The sequence below is a fragment of the Equus asinus genome, chromosome 20 (assembly GCF_041296235.1).
Source record: "Equus asinus isolate D_3611 breed Donkey chromosome 20, EquAss-T2T_v2, whole genome shotgun sequence".
NCBI lineage: Eukaryota > Metazoa > Chordata > Mammalia > Perissodactyla > Equidae > Equus > Equus asinus.
In genome coordinates this window covers 54,767,981-54,783,175 of record NC_091809.1, presented here as the reverse complement: position 1 = coordinate 54,783,175, position 15,195 = coordinate 54,767,981, and the positions used below count along the sequence as shown (strand labels likewise).

Sequence of the window (15,195 nt, the reverse complement as noted above, 5' to 3'; positions counted from 1 at the left end):
TCTGCACACTTCCCAGCCTCATCTCTCACTTTCCTGTATCCCTTCTGCCACGGGGAATTCGCCGCACCTCGGAGCCTATGTACATATTGTTCTTTTGCCTGAAACATTTTTCTAATATGTGTTTGCCTGGATAACTATCTCATCCTTGGAGAATCATGAGAAATGTCATTTTCTCTAGAAAAACTGTCTGGACTCTAGACTTATAAGAAACATACCCCTCATCCATGCACCCATAGCATTTGGAACTTCCCCATTTTAGGACTATTCTGGGTTTCTCTGTTTCCTTTTCGTTGTCCTCGCAAGACTAAAACCTGTGAAACCAAGCACTGCGTGTTTCATTCCATGGTGCTGCACATGGCATTCCTTGAGGAGTATTTGTTGAGTAAATGAATAAATGTGTTCGTTTTTATCCTCATCACGTCTGCTCCTCCTCCCATATTCTTCACCATCATCCACCTCGTTTTCTAAGTCAGAGTGGACAGTCACCTCCACTCCTCCTTCTCCCTCATCCCCACATCCGATTAGTAGGTTCTCATGATTCTTCATTCTAACCTGTGCACAAATCTGTCTGCTTCTGCCCTCCTCATTGCCTCTACTTCAGTTCAGGCCACCACCATCCTCACAGTCTCTTACCGGGTCTCTCTGACTCGAGTTTTGCTCCCTCAGGTCCGTTCTTTGTGCTACAGCTAGAGCAGTTTCTCAAATGCCTTGGCACCACTGGATTTCTTTAGTGTGGTGGCCTGTTGAGTGCCTCTACCCAGTAGATGCCAATAGCAGCCCCCTTCAGTTGTGAAAACCAGGAACATCTTCAGACATTGCCAAATATCGTTTGGGAAGCAAAATTGCCACTGATTGAGAAGCACTGAGCTGAAGTTATTTTTCTAAAATGAAAATCTGATTATGTCACTACTCTGTTTTCCCATTGTCAATGGAAAAAATATATGCGTATGCACACGTGCATAAAATACACCGAAATATTAGTGTTTGTCCAGGTCAGTGGGTTGCAGATGATTTCATCTGTTATATATATTACACATAAATATAATAAGGAAATATATGTTTTATATATATAAAATAAGGAAAAGGATGATATTATTCAAAAAAGTGATTAATGGCTCCCCCATGTCTACAGGATCAAAGCCAAGCTCCTTAGCACTGCATGTGTAATGTCTCTGTGTTCTGGCCTCTGTCAACCTCTCCCACCCCATCTCTTATCAGTCTCACTTTACACTGGGTCACAAAACCTCAGTGAGGTAGACAAGTTCTTGCTTTCTCCAGTCTCTGCACTTTTGCTGTGTCATTCCTTCTGCTTGGTGAAGGCTCCTCACTCTTAATTGCCTAACCCAGTCCTATATATCCTTCAAAATTTGGCTCTCTTCTTCCGGGAAGCCTTCTGGATCCTCCAGTCTGAGTTAAGTGCATCTCCTGTAAGTTCTCAGGGCAGGAACACCATGCATCCACCACAGCACTCACCATATTATACCATAATCATCAGTGTACTCAGCTGTCACCCAGGGTGCAGCTAGGCGAGATGGTATCCCTGTGTGAATTCCAAAAGGCGTCCTTCCTCAAGATCCTTACTGTCATTTGCTGGAAAATTGCCATAAGACATATAGGGATCCATGATGATCAAGGTATGACTGGTACTTCCTAGAGTTCTATGGTGCGCCTCCTGCCTAACCACACGCAGAAATCTGAAGTTCCCTACTAGATTCTAAAGTCCTCCAGCAGTGATTTTGCTTTATTTTCATGATTTCATCTCCAGCACTAAACACAGTACCTGATCCCAAGTGGGACTTTGAGAAAAGCTTGATAAATAAACAAAAAGGAGGCTATCACCTCGGCTACCAGCACCCAGGCCAGGAATTCTGACAGCCCTTACCCTAGTGGAAGTGTAGCAGACTAAGCTGCAGTGGTTTTCAAAGCTGAACGAGCATCCCCAAATCCTGCAGAATTAAAAATAAAGAAAGAAATAACGTTTCCTGTGCCCTACTTCACACCTTCTGGATCAGAACCTTAAGGTTAGGACCTGATTATCTGTCATTACTTTTAAATTGCTGATGAGATTCTAATAGTGATCAACCAGATCAACTGGGAACCACTCCCCTGTCTTTCTCCTCCCTCCTGTCACCACAACCCTACGTCTATCTGTGGACACCACACCTGGGATCACTGAAGGAGCATTTCCAAAGAAGGGTCTTGCTTACTTTGACTTCTCCTTCAGTCTAGGTGTCTTTTAGATTCCTGTGTCTTCCGATTCAAGCCCAGGCACTCAACTAGGAGAAGGAAAGAGAGTACAGTAGGACATTTGTAGAGAAAGGTGAGTGGGGAGAGAGAGAGAATAACCAGAATCCAGGAAAAAAATACAATCTGCCTTTTTAATTGTCCAAAATAGTATTTGAACTTTTTGCTTACGTAAACTGAGCTTGCAGCTGGATTGCCTGAGCTGTGTACACCCTATGATGGATCAGGCAGATTTGGGCATGTCTGAAGAGCAGCTAGGTGGATCAACCAGAGCTCTTTGCATCTCAAGGGGAAAAAAATCATCCTAAAGGAACAGGGGAGTGGGCATCCATTCGCTCACTCCAGGATAGCAGCTGTCACTCTCTAATCACAACTATGTGGTGAATATTTACTGTATGCTAAGCACTGTGATGATCCTCAAAGTAAAGAGGTAATCTTTTTTTTTTTTTAAAGATCGGCACCTGAGCTAACAACTGTTGCCAATCTTTTTTTTTTTTTCTTTTCTGCTTTATCTCCCCAAATCCCCCCCGTACATAGTTGCGTATCTTAGTTACAGGTCCTACTAGTTGTGGCATGTGGGACACCGCCTCAATGTGGCCTGACGAGTGGTGCCGTGTCCGCGCCCAGGATCCGAACCAGCGAAACCATGGGCCTCCGCAGCAGAGCGCGAGAACTTAACCACTCGGCCATGGGGCCCGGCCCCGAAAAGAGGCAATCTTAAATCTAACTGTCCATGTTACTCACAAACCTTCTGAGCTAGTTCCCTTGTACTCTCACTTTTCCCTAGTCCTTGGGACTACAGTAAAGGAAAGAGTAGACGGGGAAAACTCTATATCCCTAAATCGCCATAACGAACTCATGGCACATGGCTGCACAGATTTGAGAATGTGTGTGAACATGAGGGTAAGGGGTCTCCTTAAACGGATGACTTCACTGTGGAGTATGTTGGAACATGAAACAGAGAGTGGCATGCACATCACCTCTTCATGGTGGAGAGGGCATCTTGGAATAACCTGGAGTCTGGAATAAGAAAGAAACAACTGTAGAGGCTATTTGTCAGCCAGGAAGACCACACTTACAAGCTCATGACATATGTTATCGGGTGCTTGCTGAACTATGTGGAAGGAATTTGTGAGGCAATAGAGTTTCTGAAATTTTGTGGTGGAGCTGAGCATTATATATCATAGGCACTAGATGCCCCATAACAAGACCTACAGGAAAATGTTAGGGAAAGCTACATGCAATGTAGGTACACTTTTCTTGAATTTATTGACTAGCAATAAATAAATTAAAACTTGAACAGAAAATATTTTTCTTTTTTCCTGGAGTAGGGGCGGGATTCCAGAGGGTACACTTTAATAACTTACAAATAGGTTTAAAATAATAATGGGATAATTTCAGAAGTGCATCAATTTGGGGAAGAAGCTAGTCACATTTGAAGCAGAAATGGTAAATGTTTTGCCTTTTTATTAATTCATGAAGTCACTATATTCCCATGGCTTTTTATCCACTGATAATAGGAGATCAAAGCTTTGATATGCCACATACTTTTATTGGCTGGTATATTGGCAAGAATATCTGGTGAAATGATGAAGTCCATTTTCTTCTGGGACAGTTGCCCATTATCCAGTGTCATTTCTCAGTTAAACCACAGCTTAACAGAGGAAAAGAAATGTCTCTGGTACTCATGTCTTTTGGGGCTAAACAGACGGCTGCCTTTTGCTTAGAAAGGTTGGTTCTCTTTCTGTGATTTGCGAAACATACTCTAAACTGCTTTGCTGACTTGTTCTCCAGAGTGAGTGCCTAGTGTGACAAAGTCAGGCCTTGATGGCCTCAGCAAGTAGAAACCTGACTGCTGCCTGACACAGGATGACTGTGCTTCCCCCGGGCCCTTTGTCAGTTCCTCCCAGTGCACTTGCAGGCGAGGAGGAGCTCTTGAATCAGAGGCTGTATTTTAAAGGTTGATTTTCTATTTCAAAAGAGCAGAACTGCCAAAGAAAGTTGGGTTCCGCTTAAGAGTAAAGAGCCCCTCGGAATGTATGACACACCATTTATATTTCTACTATAGTACAACACTACCTAAAAACACCCCCTAGACACACACACACACACACACACATTCAGGATTTATATCCAAATATTTAGATCACACTTATATTTCATAATAAAAAGGACATATTTTTACGTTTTCTTTTCTGAAACTTCTTAGGAGCAAAAAACAGTGCCTTCATTATATTCAGCACCAGCACAATTAATAAATATTTATTTCCACTTATGTTTTGAAAGTAAAATATATTTAAAGATGACAAATTCCGAAAACTGCTAAATACACACACATATACTTAAATGATGAAATTTGTTTCATGTCTGCATGCTGTGTTCGTCTGGTTAAAAGAGAGCTACAAGTCATTTTGGTATATGTAAAAGAGGGACGGTTGTTAAACAGAATGTTGCAGGAGTTTCATGTTTTTCAATCTGGTTTATAACTAAAACATGTAATACCCAGAAGGAAGATTATACTTCATTTATCTTCTTTGATACGCTTTCGCAGTAACTTGCAGCATGAGCTTGGAAATAACTTGTCCATAGAGTGACAGGTTTGTCAACTTTTCCTAGTATACTATTTATTCGGCTATCTAAAACTCTGCCTTAAAGAAAATCACCTAAAACACAATTTACATCACAAGTCCCAGCTATACCACACATTAGGGATATTTCTTATCTCCATAAAAGAAGTATTTCCTATAAAGGAAACACTCCTCAATTTTAAATTCCCAAATGAGAGAATTCCCAGTGTTCCAAATATTTTTACAAAGAAAAACAACTCACCTATTTGAAGAGTATTTGCTTGGAAGTGACTCCAGTAGAGACAGTCACATAAATCTACATTTTGCTCAGCTCTTCATTATTTCATCAAAGAAAAAAGCGGTCGCAAGCGAAAGCTGGAAGCAAAAAGCCTTCCGTCCCCAAGAGGGGAGCTCTGTGCTAAGTCCGGGAGCCACATTACATGCCCCACCAGCTGCTTGCTGCCTATTATTTTTCGGCAAGAGTGACCTCCAATACCTTTTATTCAGCGCTGCAATGCACTCTTAAATGGTTTGACGGCAGATACTGAACACATCACGTGCCAAGCCAACACCTTAAGAGGGTGGGAAGCTTTTCAACCAGGAAGACAGGCCAAAAGTATTTAGCAGTCAGCTCAACCGCATGTGAGCAAAGCCTTCCTTGTTTTTCACAAAACAATCCAACAACCTAATGAGTCAAGATGAATCGATTTACACAATTCTACACTAGGAGCCATCTGGAACTATGTCTCCACTGCTCCAAAAGCTTCCCCTCCTTCACCTTAAGTTTAAATTCTGGGCAACCACATCAGAACGGCTGCCCTCAATACTTCTAGTGACAGTAATATATTTTTTCCCTCTGTTGTAAAATTTGATTTTTCTCTACTCTCTTTGCTCATCTTATTTACTCTCATTTAGTCTTTATACCCCATCTCTCCTTGTGAGCACAGACACACATACCCACCAAGGAAGAAGTAGTTTTGATTTAGAGACATCTTCCTGACCAGGGCGTAGACCAGGCTCTTGGAGCAGTGGGGAAACTGTCAATAATTATTTCCCAACATTTAACCCATCATTCACCAAGTGCACCACCTGGGATCTGCACAGTTGGTTAGAAGTTGGATTTCGAGAGAGCCAAGTTTTCACGGTTCCACAAGGACTTTGTCCCCATGTGAGGTAAATCCTGTTTCCTTTGTTACTATCTGAATTCAAATTCTAAGAACAAACATTCAACATTCCGAACATAAAACAGGCTACCGGCCTCTGGGATCAGATAACTAATGAGCTGTCCCAAGATTTGAGTTTAACTCACCCTTTCTGTCCCGATGATGGAAGCTTTAAAGTCTCCTTTCTGGATTTTCTGAATGAGAACAGGGAAGCTAATGAGGATTTGAAGCTCAGCCGGGAAGGAATGGAGGTTGGGTTTCTTTGATTAGGTATATTTTTAGATCTTGATGTTTGTAATTCCACAGGATCTAAAAGAAAATTGTAAAAATGTTGCATCATTAAACTATTTCCAGGTAAATGTATCTCAGAGAACTAAGGCTTCGCTCTTGCTTCCCCCCACTCTATGAATTCTAGAAAGGCAGGAGATAGTGCCACATGAAGACCTAGGAATGAGGGAAGTTCTGTGCCTCTGACGGTTCTGCTGAGCAGAGAAAATCCTCACAAAGAGTAGGGAGCCTTTCCATCCGCACTGTGGACCTCAGTTCTGCAGAACGTCCCTCCCCTCACACTGGCTGCATGAATCTTTCTCAACATGTCTTCCCAGGAACATCCAGAACCAAAGGAGAGGTGTCAGGGACCTCACTCAGGTCTCCTGTTGCTCTTCACCAGCCTGTTCTTCAGAAATTTTTATTTTAGTACTTTAAAATATTAGTGATAGATACTACGTAACTTTTTATATCAAAGAAAGTAAAGAGAGGAAATTAAGCCACTTACAGTGTTCCTTATTCCCATTAAAAATCTATCTCTGTGTATGGGTATTTGCTATATATATGGCTTTTATGTGTTGTATGTAACATAAATATGTATAATATTATGTATAGAAAATAGTTTTACATATGAACATTAAAAATTTTAAGGCAATATCAATATACAAAGTCCATAATAGCGTAATATTTTTGGACATGCTGAGTTTATAAATATTAGAAAAATTCAAGGTAAGAGGAAAGGCACCATGGTTTACATGGGGTTCATCTAAAAATCTGAACTGTAAGTCTTTTTAGATAAATTTGTTTATTTTGGCAGTTGCAAAGCATTGTCAATATATAAGTTTAGAAATGTTACACATTTCTTGATGTTACTAATGTTAGTAGTATATAAGCAAAAGCAGTCAATGTGATTATCAGTAGAAAGATACTTTATGTTGTTTTAATATTTTGTAATTTCTAATGCACTATGTTAGTCTCAGAATAATAGTCCTGTGAAAGCAGGTTTGATTATCCTCATTTACAGATTAAAAAAATAAGTGATTGGTGAATGTAAGTGACATGCTGGTAGTCACACAGTTTGAATGGCCAAAGAAGGCATTTATTTGAATTCATAGGGTTTAAGTTCCCAAGTACCAGAAGGGTGGCACCTCCCCTCCTCTGCATCCCCCTCCTTCTGCAACATCATCCCACTTATTTAAGTGCTTACTCTGTTCCAGCTCAGTACTTTACACATACACTTCTATTTAATTCTCACACCACCCTATGAGGTAGCATTAGCATCTCCATTTAAAGATGAGAAAATTGAGGCTTACAGAGAATAAATACCTTGAACAGAGTCACACGGATAGGACAGTGGAGATTTGAATCCAGGCCTTTTGGGATATAGATGTCTGCCTTCTTAATCACCATGCTATCTTGCCTGATTCCAAAAACATACCCCCAAAACATTATTACAGTACATTTTCAGTTTACTCTTTTCAGTGTGTGTTATGTTATAAAACTTTGTACCTTATGATTTAAAAATAGACCTAAACATGGATTGGTTAAATTGGAGATCCACTGAGCCATTATCTGCAATGCCATAAGAAAAAAAAAATTAGATCTAAATCTTTTTCTCACCATTTTCTGCCATCCCCTTCCTTATCCTGGATGTAAGTGGTTGTTTTAACATTTGGCTAACATCTGTTTCATTGCAAAACTTTTTTCTTTGAATTTCTTCAAACCATTCACCAGTCACTCCTTGAAGCCATCTGATATCCCTCTTTGTCTTCTGGAGTTTGCTGAAATAAAACAAAAATATCAATGCACCCTTTACATTCATTCACATCAAGTGCAAACTCACGTGATGGGCTAAACTTTACCTAGTGGAGAAGCTGCATAAACTATAAGTCTAGAAAAAAACCCTAGCTCTACTCAGAATTTCCTTCTCACTGCTGTGTATATATTTTAGCTGTATTCTTTTAAATAAGACGACAATCTAAAAGTTTTTGCTAGTAGTTAAAAATAAGTTGGTGAGGACAACCTGGGTTGAGCATTATGCAAACCTGACCTAATAATGCAATTGAATGATAGATCTTTTAATGACATGGAGAAACTAGAATATTCTAGTTCTGATTACTCATTCACTCATTCATCGATTAAATGTTTATTGAGAATGTCCATGTACCAGGCCCTGTGTAGGCAATGAGGATTCAATAGTGAATATAACAGATAGGGTTCTTACTTGCACTTCCAGTGGTCAAAGACAAAAGCTTATATGCAGAAAAGAAATTGTTGAATATCATGGTCTTACATAATAGAAGTCTTTAAACACAAGAACACAAAACTCCATGAATGAGCACATGGCTAATCCTCAGTAGTAAGGGACACTCTGAGGTGGACAGGAAGGGCCATCCGAAGCACAAACGTGTCTGCCCCACACCTTCAGAATACCAGAACTGACATTCTATCATTACTTCTCTTTCCTTCTCCCCTGCCCTTTCCTGTTTGTCCTCCTTCAAATGCTGCTCTCAGTCCTTAATTAAACCATTGGTTGTGGGATTTTTTTGAAATAGATCTTTTTGCTCTATTTCAAAAGGACTCTAGAACTGTTTGGAAATGAGAGGTGCTTTATCCAGAGGGAGACAGCCCTGGACTGACGCAAACAGAGCAGAAAGGAGAGTTTGAAGAATACGATGACAAATCTCATAGAACGGTCAGTTGGGCACAACACTGATGAAAAAGTCAGGCTTGCTGTTGGGTTCCAAGCTTGGAAAGTTCTGATGTTTTGGAAAGAATTTCATATGACTCTGCGGTTGACCTTTATCCAGGGTCCTCTGTGAAGCACAGTGTTAGAGACTTCGTATTACCAAGAAGGTGGTGAGCAAGACAGCTGCAGAATGGCAATTTAGGGGTTAAAGGCAATGATCTGAGACGGTTGCAACTCAGGCTCCTGCTTGGGGCTATGATACTGCCATTTTATAAAATAATCCAGAAGGAAGCCAGAGGCCATCCTGCCCAGACTTGCATTTTGAAAAGCATTAGGCAGCAATCCTCATGTCCTGCCCAGAGAGATAATTTGCACTGGTGCCTCCCATTTTGCCATTGCCACCTCTCTGACATCTGGTCACTCCTGTCTCAAACTGTCTTAACTTAACTCCTGGCTCTTGCTGTCACACCTTCCCTAACAGATTGAGAGACCACAAGTACTTACTTCTAAAGAGTACTAGCTGCCTCCAACTTATTAACAGCTCACTTATTAATGTCCCACATTTGTACATGACCTCCACTTTCTTCAAGCCTCCCAAATTATTAGACTCCAACATTCAGCACCGTCCCCCTCCACTTCTCAACACATCCATCTCATTTCAGAGGACAGTCAAGCTACCTGACCCAGGAACTCTCCTAATAAACAGAAGTTGATAAACATAACTTTATTTTTTTTTCTCAAGTCTCGATGTAACACTGACTCTCTTTTAAAATCATCCTACTTCACTTAATTTCACCTGAAGCACTCATTCCACATTTGTATTCATATCCATCACTGCCTGTTTCTTTTCCACCTTCGAGCCAGTGACATCAGAAATCTGTACCTCTATGTGAACACTCATACAGTTTGAATTCTACTCCAAGAAATATATCTTAAAGAAATACCCCCCCAAAGTACATTAATTCAACTAAACACTACGCAGTTGCTAAAAATAATTATGCAGGCAATGTAGCATCCTGGGAAAATACATGTAACATAACATGAAACAGGAAAAACAAAATACAATGTTTTAACTATGATTATAGCTATAGAATGATGCACCCATATGGAGATACTGGGGGAAAAATCAAAACACTTGGTCTCTTAGAGTAGAATAAGTATGGGCATCATTTCTGGTTTCAGCTTTTTTATTATGTTTATTCAATAAGTACAATATGTGGGCCAATTTCTTTTTGTTTAATTGTGGATTCTTATTTATATTGTCATTTTTTTCCATTATAATTTTTCTTTTAGAGAGAAGAAATCATTCATATTTTCACAATCCTAACACAGTTACTTTTGCCCTTTTGGTGTGATTTTTCCTCTGCATTTTTCACATGGTTATAGTAAAATGTATTCACTACACATATGTGGAAGGCCTCCTATGGTGTAGATGCAGGGGTACAATGGTGAGCAGAGCAGATACGGTTTCTACCCTAGAGAGCTCACCGTCTAATGGGAGAGACAGATGTGATGAGTCCAATAACAAACTCTTTGCAAGGTAACAAAGAGTGGTATGATTTACTCGTTCAGCATACCACTGAACTCGGGGTAAAGAGCAGTGACCAAGTCAAGTCCTTACCCTCTTGGAAATTACATTCTCCTGGGGTAGGTGTGGGGGCAGCAATGAAAAATTAAACACGTGGTATGAGAGCATATACCAAGAGGATCTGGTCTGAGGCAGCAGCAAAGATTCCCTGAGAAGATGACATATGGCCTGAAGGTTGAAGAATGAAGGATGAGGCAAAGGGGTAGTACGTAGGTGGTTCTGGGAGAGACCTTTCCAGACAGAGGAGTAGCAGCTGTGGAGCAAGAGCCCTTAAGGAAAGAAGTCAGGAACTGAAATGAGGTCCGCCTGGCTGGAGAGTGGAGGTGGAGAAGAGGAAGCAAAGGGGAGAGCAGAGAGGCAGCTGCTAGACCCTGCAGTGTTTAGGGTTGGGTTAAGCAGTTTGGCATTTAGTCCTGGAGCAAGAAGAAAGCATTGATGACTTGGCGGGGGGAATGACACATCAGATTTGCATTCTCCGAAGATCATCCAAGACTGAAAAGCTTTTGCATAGAAAAGGAAATCATCAACAAAATGAAAAGGCAACTTACTGAATAGGAGAAAATATTTGCAAATCAGAAATCTGATAAGAGTTTAATTACCAAAGTATATAAAGAACTCATGCAACTCAATAGGAAAAAACAAGCAATCTCATTAAAAAATGGGCAGCGGGCCTGAATAGACATTTTTCCAAAGAAGACAGAGATAGCTAACAGGTACATGAAAAGATGCTCAACTTCACTAATTGTCAGGGAAATGCAAATCAAAACCACAATGAGATATCACCTCACACCTGTTAGGATGGCTATTATCAAAAAGACAACAAATACAAGCATTGGTGAGCATGTAAAGAAAGGGAACCCTTGTGCACTGCTAGTGGGAATGTAAATTTGTGCAGCCACTAAGGAAAACAGGATGGAGATTCCTCAGAAAATTAAAAATTGAACTACCATATGATCCAGCAACTCCACTTCTGGGTATTTATCTGAAGAAAATGAAACACGAATTTGAAAAGATATATACACTCCCATTTCACTGCAGCATTATTTGCAATAGCCAAGATATGGAAACAACCTAAGTGTCTACCAATGGATAAATGGATAAAGAAGATGCGGTATATATACACACACAATGGAATACTATTCAGCCATAAAAAAAGAATGAAATCTGGCCATTTGTGACAACATGGATGGGCCTTGAGGGTATTATGCTAAGTGAAATAAGTCAGACAGAGAAAGACAAACAGTATGATCTTGCTTATATGTGGAATTTAAAAAACAACAACAACAGCAAACCAAGCTCACAGATACACAGAACAGATTGGTAGTAGCCAGAGGTGGGGGGTGGGGGATGGGAGAGATGGGTGAAAGGGGTCAAAAGGTACAGACTTCCAGCTAAAAGATTATTAAGTCCTGGGAATGTAAAAGTACAGCATGGTGACTATAGTTAATAACATTGTATATTTGAAAGTTGCTAAGAGAGCAGAACATAAAAGTCCGCATCACAAGAAAAAAAAAATTGTAGCTAAGTATGGTGACAGATGTTAACTAGACTTATTGTGGTGGTCATTTCTCAATAAAAATCCTCCATAATTATGTCATACACCTGAAACTAATATAATGTTATATATCAATTATGCCTCAATTAAAAAAAAAAAGATTCATCCTGGCTGCAGGTGGAGAGAAGATTCCAATGGGGAAGAGGAGAGGAGTGAGGATACTTGTAGGGTCTAAGAGAAAGAGGTGTCTACTTGGCCTAGGATGGTGGTGGTACAGTGGAAGAAAAGTAGAAAGTGTTCAGAGCTACTTAATGGGTAAAACTGACCCCCAAGTGTCCACTGAGTGATGCAGTGACTTTGCAGGGTTAGGGATGGAGACATGTCAGGAAAGACTCCTCGATTTCTGTAGAATGGAATAGAAGATGCCATTCATAGAGACAGTGCATACATAATCTTCAAAAAAACAACATTAGGGGCTGACCCCTTGGGCCGAGTGGTTAAGTTCACGTGCTCCCCTTTGCAGCCTGGGGTCCACTGGTTCGGGTCCTGGGCACGGACCTAGCACCGCTTGTTAAGCCATGCTGTGGCAGTGTCCCACATAGCAGAAATAGAAGGACCTACAACTAGAATATACAACTATGTACTGGGGGGCTTTGGGGATAAAAAAGAAAAAGGGGAAGATTGGCAACAGATGTTAGCTCAGGGCCAATCCTCCTCACCAAAAAAAAACAACATTATATATAAAACACCTTTAACATCACTCGTCTTTGAGCGGTCATTAAATATTTTCATAATACTCAAGCTAGTCTGTTTTCCATAATTTATTTACTATTCGTCTGGTGCAGAACACTGCAATTTTCCCTTATAAACATTGCTGTAATGAATATCACTGTGCATTTTGTATTTTTATAGTGCCTCCGACAGACACTGAAGTAGAATTATTGGGTCAAAGAGTCAGTGTTTTTGTGATTGTTTATACACACTACCAAAATGCTTCTCAATATGGCTGTCGCAATATTACTCAGACCAGCAATGTACTAGACTACCATTAGGCCTCCTTGGAAAACTAGATATTATTATTTTGAGTATTTTTATTTTCTGAATTTAATACTTTCAAGGTACCATTTAATAACTGTGGGTGGCTATTTTTCTTTTAAGAATTTTTGTTTTCTTTGCTTAAAAAATGCTGTATTTCTTTGATAAGTAACAAAATTTGAACACTTTACCATATGTCTATTTACTAATTACATTTTGTGTTTTGGCAGTTGTACATTTTATCAATTTATGAATCAATGCCTCAGAGTTTTTCACTAGAATGAGGCATGTTTAATAAAAATATGAACTCATTATTTTTCTTATTTGCGCGAAATATTTCCTCCATGTTTCTGACTTTCATTCTGATTAAATTTTGAATGTTGGGCCATAGAGACCTCATTCTGACTAGGGCTAGAGTAGGTAAAACATAACTAATCTGTAGACGTCCTTATGATAACACTTGTCTCCTGAAGACAATGAGAAATGAAATGCAGACAGTAGTTACATGCAGATACATGAAAGGGCTAGATTTTAAAGAAATTCAGTGGCTTTTAAAGCAGAAATATTCCAACATTGTCAAAAAGGTGGGTGAACATGTGCAGCCAAGAGTCAGAAAATTCAAAGGTAACGTAGTCAAAGGTGGCGTTGTGTTTACCTATTAATAACGAAGTAAAACACAAAGAGTTCTGGCCTTTGAAGTCAGGATAACCAGGAAGGGAAACTATGAATGACATAAAAGTCTAAATTCTCTGGGTACCTGTCACTCACCTCCTAATCTTATACACCCAAGAGTCCTATGTACTATAGAACAAACATAGTCTGTACATTTGTAATTGATCAAGCTTCTTGTACTAAAAGGAGCACAACAATCATAAAGTCAGTGGTTTAGACTCATTCATTTACTTAAAAAATAAAATACCAAATTAGTGCAACACTAGCAAAAAAGAAAAAAATCTCAACATAAGAGTAAGGATGCTCTGATAGGTGAAACTTAAAAAGACAGTATTTTAAGTGTCCACTGGCCTCAGTCTGAGAGAGAAGACCTTCGCCTGCAAGTGAAATTCAACCAAGCTCACAGCCAGCCTACCATGCTCTTGCTCATCCGCATTGGTTTGTTACATACTCAGCCAGCCATTTGGAGCATACAGCCGGCTTTATGCAAATGAGAAGACCCTCAGGGTTACCAATGACACATCTAAATAAATTACAAGTGCATAGTTTGTTTGCTTCATTAGTCCAGCTTGACTCCACATACCATGAGGGACTGTTGTCTACACTTGTAATTTGCTCTACCCCCAGGCTGATTAACTTGACTAAACTAAATCAGGTCTTTTCTTGCCGAGCCACAGTCCCAGCCCGCTGCTCCAAATCAAAATGCTCTTTCTTCACTCACAGGACTCTCAGTCTGCAGCGTGCTGCCTTCCATTCCATTCTGGCTCCTCCTGAATGAGTCCGTCCTCTGAGGCTCCTCCTCCCGAGTTCAATTTATTTTCCCTTCATTTTCTGTCCTTGAGTAATGACTCCCATCTCACCATCCTCTTTTTTGTCTTCCCCAGCTGTGACCTTTGCTACCCACTTTCTTTGTTCACCTGTATTCTGAGCAGGTCTTTGTCTTCATCTTTATTTTCATGACTGATGAGGGAATACCCACTTAGAATGTGCTTTGCAAAGGATAGCTGTCCCTTTCTCTCCCATTCTTTGGCTCCACTAATCTGCTCCCTGTGAACCAAATCCTGGCCTGTTTTCCAGTTGCTGTGAGATAGTAGAAAGAGCACTCACTGGACAAGGCAGTTTCTAGCTGGGGGATGTTGGCCAAATATTTAAGTTTCTTGGTTTTATTTTCCTCATTTGTAAAAAAAGGTTGATGATGTGCTATATTCTTCACAAAGCAGGCCTCCACGATTCCTCTCATCCCTGAAGCTCCACTCCTTTGCCATGTGACTTCATCACTCCTCCTCCGCCTGGGTTCTGGGCTGGCCTTGTGCTCATTTAGATCAGTGGAAAGTGACAAAGTGTAAGTGTGACATATCTGAGCCTGGGCTTCAAGAGGCCTGGCAGCTTCTGCCCTCTCCCTCTTGGAATCTTGATACTGCTGTGTAAAGAAGCCCAGGCTAGCCTCCTTGAGGGTGAGATCACATGCAGAGGAA

At 40.3% G+C, this 15,195-nt stretch overlaps 1 protein-coding gene across 11 annotated transcripts in view; it reads right to left on the bottom strand.

The window, feature by feature from the left end:
- EXPH5 (exophilin 5) overlaps nt 1–15,195 on the bottom strand; it is a 69,977-nt gene that overhangs the window by 22,246 nt on the left and 32,536 nt on the right. For 4 of the 11 annotated variants that reach the window (XM_014853327.3, XM_014853336.3, XM_044752401.2 and 1 more), the window contains 2 exons: nt 7,862–8,022; nt 6,121–6,283 (listed from right to left, as the gene is read on the bottom strand). In XM_014853327.3, coding sequence (XP_014708813.2) covers nt 6,121–6,283; nt 7,862–8,022 — 324 coding nt within the window. Of the gene's footprint in view, nt 1–2,207; nt 2,277–3,224; nt 3,265–5,073; nt 5,490–6,120; nt 6,284–7,861; nt 8,023–15,195 lie in introns of those variants that run through there. The other 7 variants (XM_070490337.1, XM_070490336.1, XM_070490339.1 and 4 more) reach the window with 7 other exon arrangements.